The 18,160-nt window shown below is 36.7% G+C and overlaps 2 protein-coding genes across 2 annotated transcripts; one reads left to right on the forward strand and one right to left on the reverse strand.

The window, feature by feature from the left end:
* The first annotated feature begins 324 nt into the window (after positions 1–324).
* On the forward strand, positions 325–5,065 carry LOC139726808 (prolyl endopeptidase-like). The gene is made up of 8 exons (XM_071637798.1): positions 325–432; positions 727–981; positions 1,734–1,909; positions 2,128–2,197; positions 3,060–3,206; positions 3,664–3,813; positions 4,303–4,491; positions 5,015–5,065. Exons 1-8 carry the CDS (start codon positions 325–327, stop codon positions 5,063–5,065), a joined length of 1,146 nt encoding a protein of 381 aa, XP_071493899.1.
* A 3,347-nt stretch (positions 5,066–8,412) lies between these two features.
* Positions 8,413–16,942, reverse strand: LOC139726825 (DNA-directed RNA polymerase II subunit RPB7). Its single transcript, XM_071637820.1, has 8 exons — positions 16,851–16,942; positions 14,173–14,282; positions 12,932–13,091; positions 11,943–11,993; positions 11,435–11,500; positions 10,764–10,835; positions 9,246–9,279; positions 8,413–8,709 (listed from the first exon to the last, which is right to left on the reverse strand). The coding sequence occupies exons 1-8, from the start codon at positions 16,860–16,862 to the stop codon at positions 8,696–8,698; spliced, it is 519 nt and encodes a 172-aa protein (XP_071493921.1). The 5' UTR covers positions 16,863–16,942; the 3' UTR covers positions 8,413–8,695.
* Positions 16,943–18,160: the final 1,218 nt, after the last annotated feature.

An 18,160-nucleotide genomic window follows, 5' to 3' on the forward strand; every position in this document is an offset into this window, starting at 1 on the left:
AAATTTTATCTGCATAGCTCAGTGATGTTGACTATGAACAGATACATGTCCTGTGGTAGCAGTAACTGTATATCAGTAGAAAGTATTAGCAGAATCTAGTTTGCGGCAGCCTCATTGCAAGCCTTTGCTCATTCCCACCTTTTGACTCACCAGTGTTAAACTTGTTAAACTAAGAATATCTATTTGTGTTTTACATTTTTCCTTGACACATAGCTCATCAGTGCACAATCCAGTGGTATTTCCAAGAGTGGGCGGGGACTGAAGCAATCCAGGTTGTCATGGCGAGACGTATTCGTCCCTCCTCCTGGATGCGTGCTACAAGACATGGATGTCTTTTCCTCGGCCTGTGTGCTGTGTGCAATGGCAAACAATATTCCACAATTAATCACTGTACCGCACATCTCCACGTCTGGCAAGCCCTCATTTATTGAGGTATGATACAGTGTTTGCTTCTGTCTCGCTACTCAGATTACTCCCTCGGTGACTTATTTTACTGATCCGATTATTAGGAAGTGTTGTACAAATTACATCACGTCCTTGACGACGTCAGTCATAACAATATATTGTCTGTGATGTGTACAACTGCTACAAGATTTTGAATGCACTATTTTTTTTTTTATTACTATGTGTATGTGTGTGTGTGTGTGTGTGTGTGTTGCTAGACTCGTCTCACAGCAATCTGTAGTAAAAATGTATTTGAAACCAAATCATATTCTTGCCTTTCAGCTTCCAGCAGATTGTACAAGCCTTGTTCCAGGGGTCAACTCTGATCATAACTCGAAGACATTCCAGTTCCAGCTGTCCTCTCCCGTTCTCCCACCTCGCGACTTTGAGCTTGACCTTCAAACTGGCCATGTGTGTTGCCATGACAAAGACACAGTAGAAGACTTAACTGGACAGGACACAGAGGAAAAGAGGGAGGGGAATGATCCATGGAAAGAAAAAGGATATGTTTGCACAAGAATGCTCTCTGATAGCAGGGTAAGTGATAAGACATGTTCCCTTATGATGACCCTTTTCGTCCTTTTACTTTTCTCTTCTCTTCTCTTTGTTTTGTAGTATGACATTCTAAAAACACAGGTGAAGAGATATCTGATCTGCTCCAAGTCAGATTTTCAAGAAAATAGCTTGTTAACGATATATTATGATCAAAGTTGAAATTTCATTTCATCATGGCAGTTTGTTCCTTAACATTTCGCTTTCTTAAAAAAAAAAAAAAAAAAAAAGCCTCTCTCTCTATCTCTCTCTGATTTTTAATACAGTGTTTTTGAGAGGAAAAGTTGACCAAGTGGTATATCATGACATAATTTTTGAAGATGCCTTAATTGATTTCTTTCTACTGTAAGAATAGGGGTCAGTCGATGGTCAACCTATAAATTGTGACTTGTGACTTATCTCCTTTTATCCATACATTTTTGCAGCTGAATGGAAGGCATTTCAATTGTTTACTCTTTAGTTTGTGCTATGAGTTGTCTGTATTAAAGCAACAAGTGTTATTTACATAATCATGATATTAAATGATATCATAATATAACATATCATATCATATCATATCATATGATTGTATGTCAGGTGTTTGGTGTCATATTTTTCTTTTCATGAAAATAACCTTTTTGCAGAAATATATACGTATGCAGATGTCCATGGTCAATAGCTTTGTGTAAGGTTATACAGGTAGTACTAGCTCCCACCACAATTTACTAACTGCCTCCTTCCATTTCTTTTCCCTCTAGGACGGAACACAAGTCCCACTGACTGTCATCCACAACAAACATCTCCGCCTGGATGGCAGCAATCCCTTGCTGGTGATTGGCTATGGTGCCTACGGGAGGAGTGTTGACATGCAGTACTGCCCAGAGAGAAGAGCTTTGGTGGACCATGGATGGGTGCTGGCTTTCTGCCATGTCAGGTGAACATTTTCTGGCCGACAGCCTGATGAAATATCCAAGTTCAGTCTCGTATCAGACTGCATATACTAGTGACTTATGTGATACTTTGATATTACTTTACATGATATAAGTGATCAGGTTGTTGCAATGTGAAGAAGGTCTGATCCTACAGAAAACATTTCTCAGAATTTAGTTCTCACAATATGATCAGAATCTTTACTCTTCTGTTGTTTCACAGGGGAGGTGGAGAAATGGGAAGACACTGGTACGATGATGGAAGGCTTGGTCGAAAACATCATAGCTTTGAGGTAAGTGTATACTAATGAGTATAAATACGATGGGAGAGCAAAACAGCTGGTAGAGAGTAGAGAGAGTGGCCCTCTCTAACAATGCTCCATTGCTTCTTTGAAAAGAGCAGTTTTTTGTTTTGTTGGGTTTTTTTTTTTTTGGTAGGTAGGGATGATTGTGCAAGTAAAAATCAAAATTGTTCTATGTTTGTCTGTGAGAATCACTCTTCATGTGGCAATGGATGACAGCAAAACAGAAATCAACAAGGATTCTGATAGCCGACAGATGATATTATTACATATCTGTGCTGTATATTTGCCCTTCCTCTCTTTGTTAAGAGGAACTGGTAATGGTAATTGCAACATTTCTGGAGCCCTACTCATGACGAGTTCTGTGGGAATGGACATAAAGATGATAAGTCTTAATGGATTTTTCTGACTCCCACACATGCTAAATATATCTTTTTGTATCATTCTCTGTTTCCAACATAAACGTAATGTGCAATATAATGTCATGTCAATATATTGTGTGTTTTATATATTAAACTAAATTGAAAAAAAAAGAATTTAGATGGCACACATCACTACAGAGACATACCTTGTACCACAAGGGAGTAAAATGTGTAGAAAGTTGTTGTGTTTGTGTGTATGTGTGTGTGACTGACTGAGAGAGAAAGAGAGAGATACATACATGGGCCTAATTTACTGGTAAAGTGAGACAAAACATGAACCTATGGATAGGTGTGGTGCAAGGCAAGCCTGTACTGTTGTATCTGACATCGCTAAAATGGGACTCCCCCATATCATTGCCTTTGCTTTAACCACACAACACATTTTTCATCTTTGCCCAAGTCATGCTCACTTTGAACACTCCCCTTCACAGGACTTTGAGAGCTGTGTCCACCTGTTGCACTCGGCAGGCTACTCCCAGCCCCAGCTAACGGCAGCCTGGGGTGCTAGTGCAGGTGGGCTCCTCCTAGCTGCATGCTGCAACAGATCCCCTGAACTACTGAAAGCTGCTGTGATGCGAGTAAGTCGCCATTTTCAGCTGCTCAAGTTTATGTGAGGTTCCTTCTGACACACTCCATTTTGCAATAATGGCACATTGAAAAACTGGTCTTTGAATTCACAGTACACAATCAGGCTCAATAATCTATTGTCAGCATTGCCTCCTTTCCAAGCAAGAAAGAGTATGTATGGTACATATATCACATTGGATCACCAAAGACAGTCTTCGGTATTCTTTTCCGATGACAACCGTTCAGCCTTTTCTAGATTACAATGATCTGTGTGTAGTACTTTTCCAATGGTATACCAGTAGAGTATTGTGGGGTTTTTTTCCCCTTTCTGTCAAGTCACAGTTTCTAAAAGTTGCGGTGCTCATTAACTTATCAATGCTTGCAAAATACTACATAACCAAAGATAGCAATATAACTTAATACTTTTGCACAAATTGCCATCTTACCATATCTTTAATCCCCTGGTAGATGCCTTTTGTGGATGTTCTGTCAGCCATGTTGGACAGAGACTCACCTCTGACCCTACAAGACACCATGGAGTGGGGCGACCCTCAAACTGATGCTGCTGCCTTCAAGACCATCTTGTCATACAGCCCTTATCACAACATCACATCACAGGTAAATTTTAAGATCACTTTTTCACTCATGTCTGTTTTGTTTTTATTTATTTTTTTTTTAATTGGTTTCTTCGTTTTTTAGGTTGTCAAGTAACATTCATAGGCAGGCCTTGAAATCTTCAAATATCATCTTGTCTGTACACAAAAAAGTCTGATGTATGGCTTGAGGATAAAGTGCTGTGGCCTGAATACAGGTTTTTGCACACACACAAAAAAACATTACTCTGAAACCTCTGAAATACTTGTGCAACCTCTTGAATATCAGTATGACTCTATACACAGCATGTAGATAAATTGTGTCATTAAAAAAAAAGAAAAAAGGAACTGCCATCCAAGACAACTTCATTGTTCATTGTCATCTTGATCTATATGCAGTACTGTTTGATTTGGGGATGAGTTCCAGGAGTGTGTGCTAATAAATGGTTAAAAGGTACACATTGTTGACTCATCAAATGTCTAATTTTATGTTTGTTTTTACTACATATTTCAGAAAAAGTACCCATCCATTCTTGTTACAACATCGACAACTGACCCAAGGGTCCCCATCTGGGGTCCCCTAAAATACATGGCACAACTGCGAGACGTAACAAGCAAGGACCACAAGCCAACATATGTGATGAAAGTGTATACCGATGGAGGACACTTTGGGCCAGAAGAAGTTGATGGAAATTTCGATCAGGTGATACAGTACATTGCACTTGATGACTGAACATTCAAAAAAGCAAGACCAGCCCCTTTTATTTAGTGTGATTTTCAAGAAACTGCCTTTACAGAGTGTAATAAATTGAATGAATGGATTGGACAGGTACTGTAATGTTTCAAATAAAAATAAATAAGTACCGGTAACCAAGACTTCCCTAATTTGTAGATCTATATTGCATTTACTTTGCTACTGCCATTCAATTATTTATGGTTTAATGTATATGTTATCCAGGTTATGTACACTGTATTTTGTTTTTCATGACAGATGAAAGGAAGGAATTATTCAACAAATATGATACTAACTTTAATTTAATTTCACCACAAAAAAAAAAAAAATCCTGGCGTGTACACAATTAAGGTTATTTCTTCGTTACAAGACTACTACGTCATCCTTGAAACTTTCTGAAAAATACTTACCGGTATCTAATACATGTACGTGTATATGATACTAATACAACTGTATGTCATGTCTTCTGGTTTTTTTCCCCATCTGCATGCAGGCCACTCTGGAATGGGCTTTTCTTCAGAGAGAGCTACGACTTGGTAGATGACACTGACCTCCTTTGCCCTGTTTGTAAACGGCTTTTTTATAATCTTTACTCTTCTGCCATTGTTTGGAGAATGCAATCAAGGCAAAAGTATCCTATTTTAACCCACTGCCTAGTGGAAGTGCAACTCAGTTTAAAATATGTCAAAGTAGAGGATGAGTTTACATCTTCAGAGGCGAATGAAAGAATTATGTTGAGGCTTTTTCCATCGAGTAACTTTGATGGGAATGGGGTCATGAAAGGAGTTGGAGATTATGTCTGGAAAAAGGGGCATTGTGTGTGAACAGGGCATTGTGAAAGCCCCAATAATGTGGGGTGTGTCTAGAGAGGTAGAGTAGCCATGGAGCACTGCTATATTACCTCTGATAGGGCCTGCCCCCAGCATGTCTGCCAAAAAGATGCACTGTGGAGGCAGTCATTAAGAAAATTCCTCTGAACACCCAAGACAACAGCAGTTTTACAATAGGTGGGACCCACCTTTTTATAGGACCACTTTGTTTTGCTTTGTTTTAGGATATCTCAGCCATTTCAAAACCGATTTTCATCAAATAAACTTTTAATTCCCCTTAGAATTGTATGCTCTTCAGTATAAGTGGTTTCTAATTGTATCTCACAAAAAGTAAAAACCTGAATCCCTATCTTAACCAAAACTAGACCATCCCTTTAACTAAATGCACATTGTACCTATGAAAGTTCTTATTGTACCTGAAGTCCTTTAGAAAAATGTGTATTCTTAACATCAAATCTTAATGTGTTGCCGCATCCTTCCAACGTAACTTATAGATGAATACAGTGTAGATTGTAGTTGCTGGACAATCATCCATGCGCATGATTTTCATGACGTTTTCTGCACAAAGGAATGGAAGAGTTGCGAGTTGCTGGCATCACCTTGGCTAATTTTCATTGTGTGTGACTAGTGTCATTTGGTAAGATTTTATGAACTAAAAAAATTCCACAACTTTCATAATTCATGTCCAATTTGATGAAATTCTTACTCTACTTTTGAAAGTCATCTAGTGTGGAGTTCCTTTCTTGCTTGTAAGTAGTTGCACCTAGACAGAAACTGTTTGTACACACATACGTACAACACATTGATTATGATAAAGGTGGAATCATTGGACCAGTGTCTCAAGAAGTACAGAACTGTACACTATGAATTTAAGTCTTTTGACTAATTTTCTTAGACATATTTATTCTGCTGCAAATACACAGAATAGAGTACCAACTGTGGAGAATGATTACTCATATCCAACAAGAGTCTTACATAAATAAAGTGGAGTGACAATGGGTTACTTTATTTTTACACTGATGTTAAAATTGCTACCGGGTAATGTCATGAATGTTACAAATGCTCATAGCATGTGTGAATGTGGTGGTATTTTCAAGAACATTTATATTTATATGATAACCCATTTTCCATGAAAGCAGGCAGGAAAATTTTTGATTTAACACGAGCGTATAGAACATAAAATTATATTGACAATGATTTATTTAAAAGGAAATTTTCATTTCAAGTTACATATTTTTGTGATGAATCACTCTGTAATTGCTTTACAGACACAATATTTTTAGCTTCTTCACAATTGAGAAATGGCTACATTTAGATTGGTAAATTAAGAAGGCTCTCCTCATTGTCCAACGTTAAGGACACTGTAACCTTGTTTAACCCTGTGTATTAAACCATGACAATTTCCGAAATTGTCAAACTTGGCTGACTGAGCTGTATTGTGATGTTCAATCATGTGAATAAATGCTCCATCATACAGGAGTCCTGAGAAATGTGCTGTCACTATCAAGACATTTTTGAACAAATAACACCATACTGATAAACTGTTCACTAAATGGTTCATTCTAACACGACTGTCAAGGAAATACTGAGTATGATATATCTGGTCACTTGCAGAGGCTTTCACTTTTTTCAAGCATTTCATGATTATTTTCAACCCTATTTTTCCAATACACTGGTAGGTTCATTTTAACACAATATCAAAGACTGGTACAAAGTGTTGAGCATCTTGGACCATGTAGCTCAGAGTTTTCAAACAGAAAATGTGTTTAAATAGTGCCTTCAATAGTTATAGGGAAAGAACATACAATTAGCTTCAGGTATTCACAAATCTATAGGAAACTGGCAACACTTGGATTCCGATTAGCAAATTTCCATGAAATATGGAGCCAATACTGTAAAATCACATCAAGATAATGTCTCTGCAGACTTAAAATCTTGTCATATAAAAAAACAGCACCTAAAATTTCAGGCTAATCAAAACAGTTTGACATTTTCCTGTGCTTGCATATCATGAATTACATAGAGTAATAGGAATCATCCACATTTATCTAATACTGTACATGTGTACATGTGTACAGTGTATTCTACATTACATGAACAGACATGAAATATTTAGAAACAAACACAAAACAATCGCATGATAGATTCATGTAATGCTACATACTTAACAGACGTGAAAGGAGCATTCACTGCTCTGGAAAAGTGGGAAGAAAATGTGACACAAAACCTGTGACACAATACAAGTATTGACACAAATACAAACTTTCATGAATTTAATATGCTGGATACGGTTGTACACGACTCTACGCTTCACAGTCGGACCTGATACTTTTTCATGTACACTGTACTCTGACTTAGAAATGAATGTGCATTTGCACATCTTTGACTCATACGGAGTTGGCTGTGCTACACTTGCCATGGTCAAATCTGAGATGCGACAATTAAAGTCATGTTACTATGTGTATTTGAAATTTGGCAAAATCCTTCTTTCAGCTGAACTTCAACTTCATGAAGTACATGTCTCCATCACAAGAGAAAGGCCTGTAGATATCTGGTAAAGTTAATACTTGCAGTTCTAGTTTATTTTTCCATAAATTTAAAAAAAAAGGAAAATGTGAATCTTTAATGATTCATATGAATTGATTTGGATATCATATTTGAAGTCCCATGTTAAATTCTTTAAATGAGTCATTTTTCCAATACATGTATGTACCGTATCAGAAAATATGATATGTGTATAGAAAGAGCAAAACAGTGCTTTTGGCAAGTACAGTGGACTCCCATTATAACAAACTTCTCGGAACCAGCAATTTCTTTCCCTCATTATACCCAAATTTCGTTATACATGTACACGAACAAGTAGACAATAAGAAACAGAGAACGGATAATGCGGCAGCCTGAATTTTCACTTCGTTGTAACTGGAATTTTGTTACAACCATGTTCGTTATAACGGGAGTGCACTGTATCTGACTTCAGTGACCTTATCACCTTTGGTAATGGGTCAATGTTTGCCTTCCATTTTGCTGTAAGATTTTCCTGATTGATCAAATGTTAACAAGGAACTATCTTTTTAGCTGACTTGAATATTCTGGACCTACTTTCTGATGATATTGCTTTAACAGCACAAGTAGATAAATAGTCAACAGTTGGCTTTTTTTTTACATGTTAATATTTACACTGTTCTCACTTTTACAGATGACTGTCTAATCATGTATAACCTGGAAAGAATGCTGTCCTATTTACTGACATCTCTGCACGGTGCTAGTGTCCCAGATTGCATGTATTCAGTCACTTCTGCAGAGAACCTTTTTTTTTTTTTGTTCTTCCATGGAAGCACAGGGTGTTAGCTCACAAGACCTGCAATGCCAAAAAGAAATTCAATTTCAGTACAGCTGTATTTCATTGTTACTGCTTGCATGACCAAGACAATAGGCCAAACCACTCCAAGTAACATTACCTTTTACTGATGCAATCAAAACCTTACTCATGGCATTTGTAAAATTTTTGGCCATATATGGCTTTAATAGTTCTTACATTGTACACAGCACACTGCACAAAACAAGACAATATACTAATGTCTTTAATTCAATGATTGACCTGCCTGATTTTGTTTTGGAAGATGGGTAACAACATGCACTACGGTCCATAATACCTTGAGCACAACAGAGTTTCTGTACAGTGATATAAAAGCATCATTTTGTGTGCAGATAAAACAGTTCAGTACCAGTATGCCAATAATAGTGATACTGGGATCAGACGACCTACACCAATTTTTGGAGGTGTTTGCAGGTTGCCATATAACACGACTCACAAACATTCAAATTATCACTTTCTCATAAATTAATTTCATTGTAGAGATGAATCTGTGCAACATAATGACAAATGAAACTTACCGAGGTAGTCGTCCATAAGCGTACCAATGGCAAACTGTTCAAAATTAGGACATGAAATTATTGATTAGTGCATGCCACTCTGGGCAGACAGAGACATATGAATACAAGATTTTTTTATTTTTTTCTTCTTCTTTCGCACAAACCTTGATGAAATCATCTAGCTCTATAATTCCATTATTTCTCTCTACTTGAGTACAGCAAGTTTAATGTATATCCATCTTTTGAATGCAAAAAGTTGTACACAATTACTTGCAGTACTTCACAACTACATGTATGTACAATAGGTACATGTCACATGCAGTGACAATCATCTGATTTTAGACTGTGAATGGGATGAAATCTCTAAAATCCATTATTCATTTCATTTACAGGCAATCTTTTTTCCCTTTTTTGTTTGTGATACTAAACTACTGAAATTGATACTCATCTTTCTTATGGCTACATACTTTTTGGAATGAAAATATATTTCAAAAAGAAGGAACCATAGTTGAATTAAATCTTCAGCCTTGTTTCTGTGATTTTTTTTCTTCTTAGTTTGCTTTCTTTGTTTAAAATAAAAATGATATATCCAATGCATCCTGTTAAGTTTTATGAACAGTCAAAATGTGTTGAAATATTTCCTCAATATATTCTGTAAATTGCACATCTTTCAAACCACCATGTCACCTAACTTTACTGTTAGGCATGATTTGCTCTATCAATAAATTGGTCTTTGGGGGTAAGACGACATCAATCTTGCAAAAGTAATTTGCAAGCACTGCTGTCTGTTCATGAGTAACGGGAGCCAGGGTATACAAAGAATCTTGTTACAGCCAAGGCCTATCACACCACACTTGTCCCTCTAGTTCCTCCTTGATGACTCATTAAAAAAAAATATGCACTTCTTGAATCATTCCTTCACCAGGGCTGCCAACATTTGTAGATCAAAATCACGCAGTTTGAGATGAGCTTTCAGGAAGATGCTTGTGTATCACATGCATTTCCATGGGTGATTACTTTTCCGAAATCGAGGAGGAGTTTTTTGCTGTGTTATCAGGATTTATAGAGACACTCAAGTCTTCAAGGAGCCTCCTACACAATCAGTGAGACTTGGCAGGTCTGTAATACAGTTGACACCCATTATAACAAAGTCCTCGGGACTGGCAGTTTTCTTTAGTTATATCAACATTTCTTTATAACCAAACAAATTAAGCACACAAAGATGTAGCTGATAATTGTGGAGCCTGAATTCTCACTTCGTTGTAACCGGAATTTTGTTATAACTGTGTTTGTTATGTATGACAGGATCATAAATGATATGAAAACACAACTTTATCCATGAAGAATTTCAGCCCATCAAGGCATTGTTAAAGACATAAATAGCTCCCACTCCCATGATTGAGGAAGCCAAACAATATCATCGGGCAAATGCCCATTCATTTTACTTGCCCTACAAGCCCCAAACTGACAAAGTGCGTTTTAAGCATTTGGCCCATAGTTTGCATTTTTATTCCACTGACTGCCAGGAAGTAAACTTACAATGTCTGATGCATCCACTCTTGTGCCAACGATCTTCAACCTTATTTCGTCATCTTGCTGGATAACAATGTCCTGGTAGTGTGAAATGGAATGACAATATGGATGTTAAGCTCATGGACATATTTGCTACAGTTAGTATTACAAAGAAGGTAAATAATTAAACAATGACTCTCTGTTTCTGAAACATACATACAACTGCATGTCTGTAAATAATTGGCACATCACATGCCAAACACAATGTTCTACACCTGTGCCTCATTATCTTGTATGTGATATCATAAATAATACCTTCAAACAGAAGTTTTCTGACTGTATTACAGCAACAATTCATTCACGAATAACATTTAGTTACTCCTTATTATATACTTGCTGAATGAGAACATTTTATGATGTGTATTAATACGTCAAAGTAAGTCTGCAGTAAGATGCAACAAAAATCACCCAAATTGACTAAAAATTGTTTTTCTATTATTATCAAATCATTTCTGGATAATATAACCTGTTTAAAATGTTCCTGTCCACTTGCTTTAGTCAATGTAGTCAGATTCATGTAAAAATAATTTTCACTAATTAGGTATTGCTCCAGATGACAATGTTGTAAATTTGTTGCAGATAAAATGGCAACAAACTTGTAACATGGATTCTATCTGCTCCTTCTTGTGACAGATTACCTCATCTTTCGTCTTGTAGCATGGTGGTTGCGAATTGGGATCAAACTCCATATCGGCAGGGATGGACTGCAAGGGGTTGATGGACAAAATTTAAACTCCACATGTCAGTATTTTGGTATGCATATAACTTGTGAGACTACACTTTGAATCTGATTCAGCAGAAAAATTTAATGTGGATATGTTCTTTTCCCATTATACATCTTACATGTTATTCATAAAGTACACGTGTACTTGCTAGGGAAATGTAATACATCCATATGTAGGTACGTATTGCTCATCTTTTCCAATTTCACTGGAGTATCTTTTCAAACTTTAGTTACCCATTTGTTATAATCTATGCATAGCAAATAAAACATTAATATTCTTAACACTTTTGGTACTTCATTCCTGAGCCCTTTAACTTCTCATATCATTAAAATCAATTTGGCCATGGTGCTTCTGCAAAAATATGAATATACACAGTGCTGTAACACATAAACGTAACAACATAATCTACCAAGGAACTTACATGTCTCGATACAAAGCATGAGAGGGGTCCAATCTCGGTGAAGAGGCCAACCTGCACAACACAAAAGTCGTGGCCGTTAATCATTCAGTTTCTGTAAAGTTTGCACTGAAATAAAATATGATGTAGCACTTCAGTGAAGCACTAAACTCTCAACATTGAGAAAGACAAGTCACTGTTATACTACTCTTGTGCTCTGTGTGATGCAGGTATAACTACCTCTGAAGAATAAAAGCATAACACACTTCCCAGGGCTGCCAACCCTCACACAGTTAGTGTGAGATTCACACAATTCACCAAATCTTAACTGTCTCACTCTGAATACAAGAATTCTCATGCTGAACCCCCAAAACAGAAAGTTAAAAACAAACAAACAAGGAATGTCCCCAGAATCTCTGATAATCTAAACACTCAATATGCCCAAGTTCAAACCTTCTGGATTTCAAAAGGCACACTCTCTCTATGCATGAGTTGAAATCTTTACTGAACCACCAGTGCACGTACTGCACCATTTAGAAAGTAAAACTGTAGCAAAGCTCCCTCCAGTGGAAAGGGGTAGGGGGAGTGACTTCCCTTCCACTCCATTCTTACCCCCTTCCCCACCATCGTTGCTTCAATCCCTCGGGTTTGGTCGCTCGCTCCTTCACACATGTCACACCAGATTCTCACCCAAGGTTGGCAGCCCTGACTTCTACATCGCTCTTAGTCTACATATTATATACATGTATAATGCAATACAGATACAGATACAATAACACACTGTGCGTGTCATAAATTTAATACCTGGTAGACACCATTTAGTTCAACAGTCATGCCTGAAGCAAATTGTGTTTAGAAATCAAAAATAAAACAATATAAATCGCAGATATACTACAGTGTAAAACTGAATTGCAGGTAATGCTGTTGATACAGTGAATTATAAAACAAAAGAATCCCAGAAATTTAACTGCACCTCAAACAATGATATGATTTTTAGTTAAGACATACTTTACCTTGTTGACCTGCGTTACCATTGCATCAACAACTTCCCCTTTGAATGGTCTGAAAACGATGGCCTTGTACTTCACAGGATAGAGAACAAACCCTCTACCAGGCTGAATCATCCCAGCTCCAATGTTATCAATCGTTGTCACAGCAATCACAAAGCCATACCTTGAAAGGAACAGACATTGTTTGAAAACTTGACAATAATCAATAAACAACAGCATTGAAAACTTGACAATAATCAAACTAAAGCAAACTATTCATGGTTGTGTAAGTGCCAAGAAACTTCACAATTCAATAATAAAGGTTGTAAATCTCAAGGGAATTTGTCAAGATACACCAGTCTTCTGAGAGATCAAGGTTAAGTAAAAGAATATGCATATACCTTTGGATCTGTAGAACAAGCAATGCATAGACAAACTCTTTAAAATCTAAGGACCACAAGATGTCAAGAGCATAGACTTGTCTACATGACCTCTTTTTTTTTTCCCCTTTTTTTCACTGCTTTTAGGATGGGATCTGTCAGACTTATTCAATGGCCAAACTGTCTCATATGTTTCCATGCTAAACTTCTGTGCGAAGATGGCCTGCCATAAATTGAAATATGGCTTTACGACAGATTTTCACACCAAGGAGAGAGTGGCTATCTGAAAAACAATTGTAATATTAAATCACAGCTTGAGATGCTCCTAAAATTGTCACATGTTAACCTTTCCGTACTATTTGTCTAGCTTTAGCCAAATGTCACAGTTTTGTTTATTTTTTATATGACAATGACACAACTCAACCTGTAAAATACTGTGTCACAATTATTTTGTGGGAATATATTGCACATGAAAAAGCACAGAAGTGACTGTGAATTACTACGAATGAACATGAAGCAAGGCATAAGGTAACAGCTTCAAAACCTTTGGTGTATGGCGTGTACCTCACACTCACTAAATTCACCAAAGTTTCCATGGCTGACAAAATGCTCCTGAAAAGAACCTTTCAGAGTTTGACAGCATTCTGTGGTGGATATCTTTGACAGAAAGACATATTGTGGTAAGACAATGCAAGAATATTACACGAATCACAAACCATTTTGGAGTGCTCAGGATGTTACAGAAAGAAAATGAATATGAAAATCTTAATACGGCTTCAAAATTTAAAGCATTGAAAGGATTATTATAGAGATTCTTTTATAGGGGTCAGCAGAATATCATCATAATAAATTAATCAATGGTAACACTGCTCAACCATCACTCACTTGCCAGTGCATGTTCCTTCAACTTCTGTGAAAAGCTTCTGCTTGACTGTGTTCAGCAGGTTGGGTCCAAAGTACCGTGGATGGAGCAAGATTTCATGCTCCAGGGATACCTAAAAGTAAGCATAACCTTCCTGTATGAATTCCAATTTGAATGCTACATGAAAATCAATGTCTATGGATATGGGTTCAACAGCCCCATTACAAACTTCACTCAGGTATATAATGTAAGTAACACAGGCAACATTCAACATTTCTTCTTTTAAAAAAAAAATCTTCAATGCAACGGAACACACACAAATTCACACTTGAAGACAACAAATTCTAAACTTTCAGAAACTAAATTCACATCTTTCAAGATATGGAAAAATTCCTCCTTTTTCTCTTTTTTTTTTATTGAGAGGGGGGGGGGGGGGAGGGGATGGGGAAGGATATTGTTGTTCAATCATTTGTAACACCCTGTACACATGGGGGTACACATACATCAAAATTCATTTCAGATTTTGTGCCCTTTTAAAAACATGTAAGGATACACTCAGACAAATATAGGTGTAGTGTCGTGGCAACAACAAGTACAAGAATTATGCAGAGAACCGATTTATCCTATCTCATTCTCTGGATATAGTGAAGTCATTGATCAGATATACAGATAAGGTTCTTGGAAGTCACTCCAGGTCTGATCCTGGAAAAAAAAAGTTTTAAAACAAAAACTCACCAATATTAGATGTTCTTAACCAATTGAAATAAGTGACAGAAATCAAAACTACAGGAATTCAGCTTTTAGGAAAGAGCTTTTAGGAAAGAGGTATGATAATCAAGATTTCGTGACTGACCAACTTAGTTTTTTGAAAGGATTTAATCTAGAACTTTCATTATTCATGCATTCACAAGTACAAATCGTGAAACAAAAGAAAGTTAAAAACAAACCAGGAGCGTAAGAACGCCCTAAAAATGCCCTAAAAACCCCATATGTACAACATGACATCCCCTTCTAAACTCTACCCTCCATGTCATTTAAATGGGAATTTCGGTGCAGTTGAACATTATTCTGAAAAGAAGGACAAACATTTTCTTAGCATAACAATTAAAAAAAAAAATGATCAAAAATGGATGAAAACTAGAAGTTATGATATTTTGAAGCTTCCATAATTTTTTCAGGAGACATTTCCTAAGCAGTCAATGTGAATAGCTCTACAGACTGCACAGTGTACATTAAATGCAAGTATTGACGTGATGATGTCATCCACTCACAACTTGCCATATTTAATTTATTAAAGTTTCTAGTTTTTTAGTTTTTCATTCAAAGTCTCAAATCCTGATATATTTAACTGATCATTATTCTTCAGTAATTCAAGCAGAAATAATATGTTTTACACTTGATTATTAACAGAAACACTAATTTTCATCTCTCTTTTTTTACACAATCAATGGGATCAATGGGAGATTGTGAGATAGTGACATCATCAGCTCACTCAATTTGCATATTCCATTTAACTATGACAACTTTTCTGCAGAAACAGAAATTAGTAAAACTTCACAATTTCATAACTTCCCTATTATCAAAAATTCTTATCCAATTTTGATGAAATTTTCAGTGTTGTACTCCTATTATTCTATTTACTCTTTTCTTTCTTATCAGGCTAATGGCCTAATATCTGAAGTGGACTGGAATTCCTCTTTAAAAATGGAAAATTTCAGATTCAGAGAGAAGTAGACTAACTATACTCCTTGTGAAAATACCAAATATTGGAAATCAGCATTGATGATCCAGACACAAATCTTTCTATAATTTCAATATTTTTAATTTTAGGCCTAAAAATGAAGATGAGACATTGCTTTGAGCTTTAATACTAATTACTAACATTATTTGATTGAGTAATTTCTAGTAACACACTTCTAGATCTCTAGTCTACGATCTGGACTAGATTGTAACGTTAGATAGTCAGTAGATCTATCATCTAACGAGTTAACATTAGTCTTTATAGTAAATACTCATTTTACTCATTTCATTTGATTTGGGTCCATACTTTGCTCTCTGTTTGCGCATGTATGATGGGGGGTTGTGTTTCCGGACACTTAAGTTCGCGCGTGAAAACTTATCTATTTTACATAGAATATGCACCCTTTACCTCAAAGACTTGATATAGACTCCTCATATAGACAACTAGTACTAAACAACATACTCTGAGTCTGAGAGTGTGAAAATGGCATGAGAATTATCTGCTAAATCGTTGGATTTTCCCTTCAAATCAAGGTGACTCTATGTACGCGTCCGGTCCCACAACGCTTGGTCATACTACAAAGTGTACCTGTATAGAAACACTTCAGATATGCCACCTTATAGGATTTAGACCACTGTTCTAACTTCAAATTCCAAGTATCTAGGGCTTCGGGAGGTGACAAACACAAACACAAACACTTGAAACCTTGTTAGGCAGGCAGGCCGCGCGCGCCGCGCCGCCGAGCCGCGCCGAGCGAGGCCAGGGCAGCGTGCCGCGAAGAGGGTTCATCTCATGTAGGCTTACCCCACAAAAATATGAATACATGGGACCACGACCACGGGCACTCAAAACCCATGAGACATGACAGAGGCTTACTTGGAACTTTCAAACTACAGATGTCTGTGCGATATAAGACGAATTTGTCAAAATATTACAGCTAATGGCTATACATATACTTACATGGTAAAACATCTTTATCGGGGGTCTCTAGTTTATGAGGAAATCCCAGCCACATACGTAGCACAGACTGTAATCGTAGCGATGGTGCAGCGGCCTGGTGGTGGTAGCATAAGCATACAGCACAATGCATTTTTGGATACTGCGAGGATGGACCACAGAACTCTTACTTCTGTGGGATGGACGCGCAGCTAGCAGCCGCAATGATGAGAGCCAGCAGGGGTCGCTATTCAAATTTCTCCATGAGCTCTGTCTGGGTGTGTGAGGTGTATTCATAGAGCTGAATTTCCTAGATGGGATATCTCCGCATCCTGCTTACAAGAGCTCATGGTCGATCAAAACAGTTGTGATCTAGGTCGTCAGAAATATCACACACTAGAGAAGAGCAAACAGAAAACGAGAGAGAAGAAGAACACGATGTGAAAAGACATAGTTTCGGTTGATATATGATGGGGTTTCATAGTTTATCAACATTTTTTGATGGTGATAGTTTTTTAGCTAGGTAATGAGAAACCCTTCTGAAATTTGAAAGAGCATGATTCTAAAAAGAATTCAAGGGTTTTTTTTTTTGATGAAAATTGGTCTTCAATGGCTGAGATATAAAAAACAACAACAAAGTAACCCTAATATTTATTAAGATCTCTTCGTTTTGCCATGTTTCTGGATATCTCAGTCATTTCAAAACAGATTTCATCAAAATTAATGAACTTTGAATTTCTCTTAAAATTGTATGTTCTTTAGCATTTCATAAAGTAATTTCAAAGTATCTCGCAAAAAAGTTAAAAGCTGAATCGTCATTTAAATCAATACTATATCGTCCCTTTAATTGCACACTACATGTATATGAAACAAGGCAGTAAAAAATCATATTTTGCCAAGTGCATATGGCAGGCCTAAGTACAATACACCAGTATATATTAGAACGTATAATGTCGAGGGTTCACGTTTTCCACTCCCTTTTTCTTAGTATCTGTTATACATTTTTTAAAGCAAATATATATAGCTGCTATGTCATTCACCCAATTTGTTTTTGTATATCTTTTAAAGCATAGGCCCTATCTTCATCTTTTTTTTCTTTTTCTTTTTCTTTTTGATTCTACTATTACACTTAAAGGGGAATTAACCCCAAATATACATGTGGATTGAGTGAATGCAGCAATATCAGTAGAACACATAGTGAAAGTTTGAGGAAAAACAATCTGTTGAAAAGTTATGAATTTTTGAAATTTGGTGACGAGACCACTGGATCATAAGACTACTACAGATCATGACATCACATATGGACTACGATATAAAGAAAATATAGAGAAAAT

Source organism: Diadema antillarum, unplaced genomic scaffold (assembly GCF_040938485.1).
Source record: "Diadema antillarum isolate AM-2024a unplaced genomic scaffold, OU_Dant_1.0 seq00000100_RagTag, whole genome shotgun sequence".
Lineage (NCBI taxonomy): Eukaryota > Metazoa > Echinodermata > Echinoidea > Diadematoida > Diadematidae > Diadema > Diadema antillarum.

Coding starts and splice junctions, on each gene's coding strand:
- LOC139726808 (XM_071637798.1), top strand. CDS start 325: ATGGATGTCTTTTCCTCGGCCTGTGTGCTGTGTGCAATGGCAAACAAT. Junction 3,207..3,663: donor TGAAAGCTGCTGTGATGCGA/GTAAGTCGCCAT, acceptor ATCCCCTGGTAG/ATGCCTTTTGTGGATGTTCT. Junction 3,814..4,302: donor ATCACAACATCACATCACAG/GTAAATTTTAAG, acceptor TACATATTTCAG/AAAAAGTACCCATCCATTCT.
- LOC139726825 (XM_071637820.1), bottom strand. Junction 11,501..11,942: donor CATGCTTTGTATCGAGACAT/GTAAGTTCCTTG, acceptor AACCCCTTGCAG/TCCATCCCTGCCGATATGGA. Junction 10,836..11,434: donor GCTACAAGACGAAAGATGAG/GTAATCTGTCAC, acceptor TCACACTACCAG/GACATTGTTATCCAGCAAGA.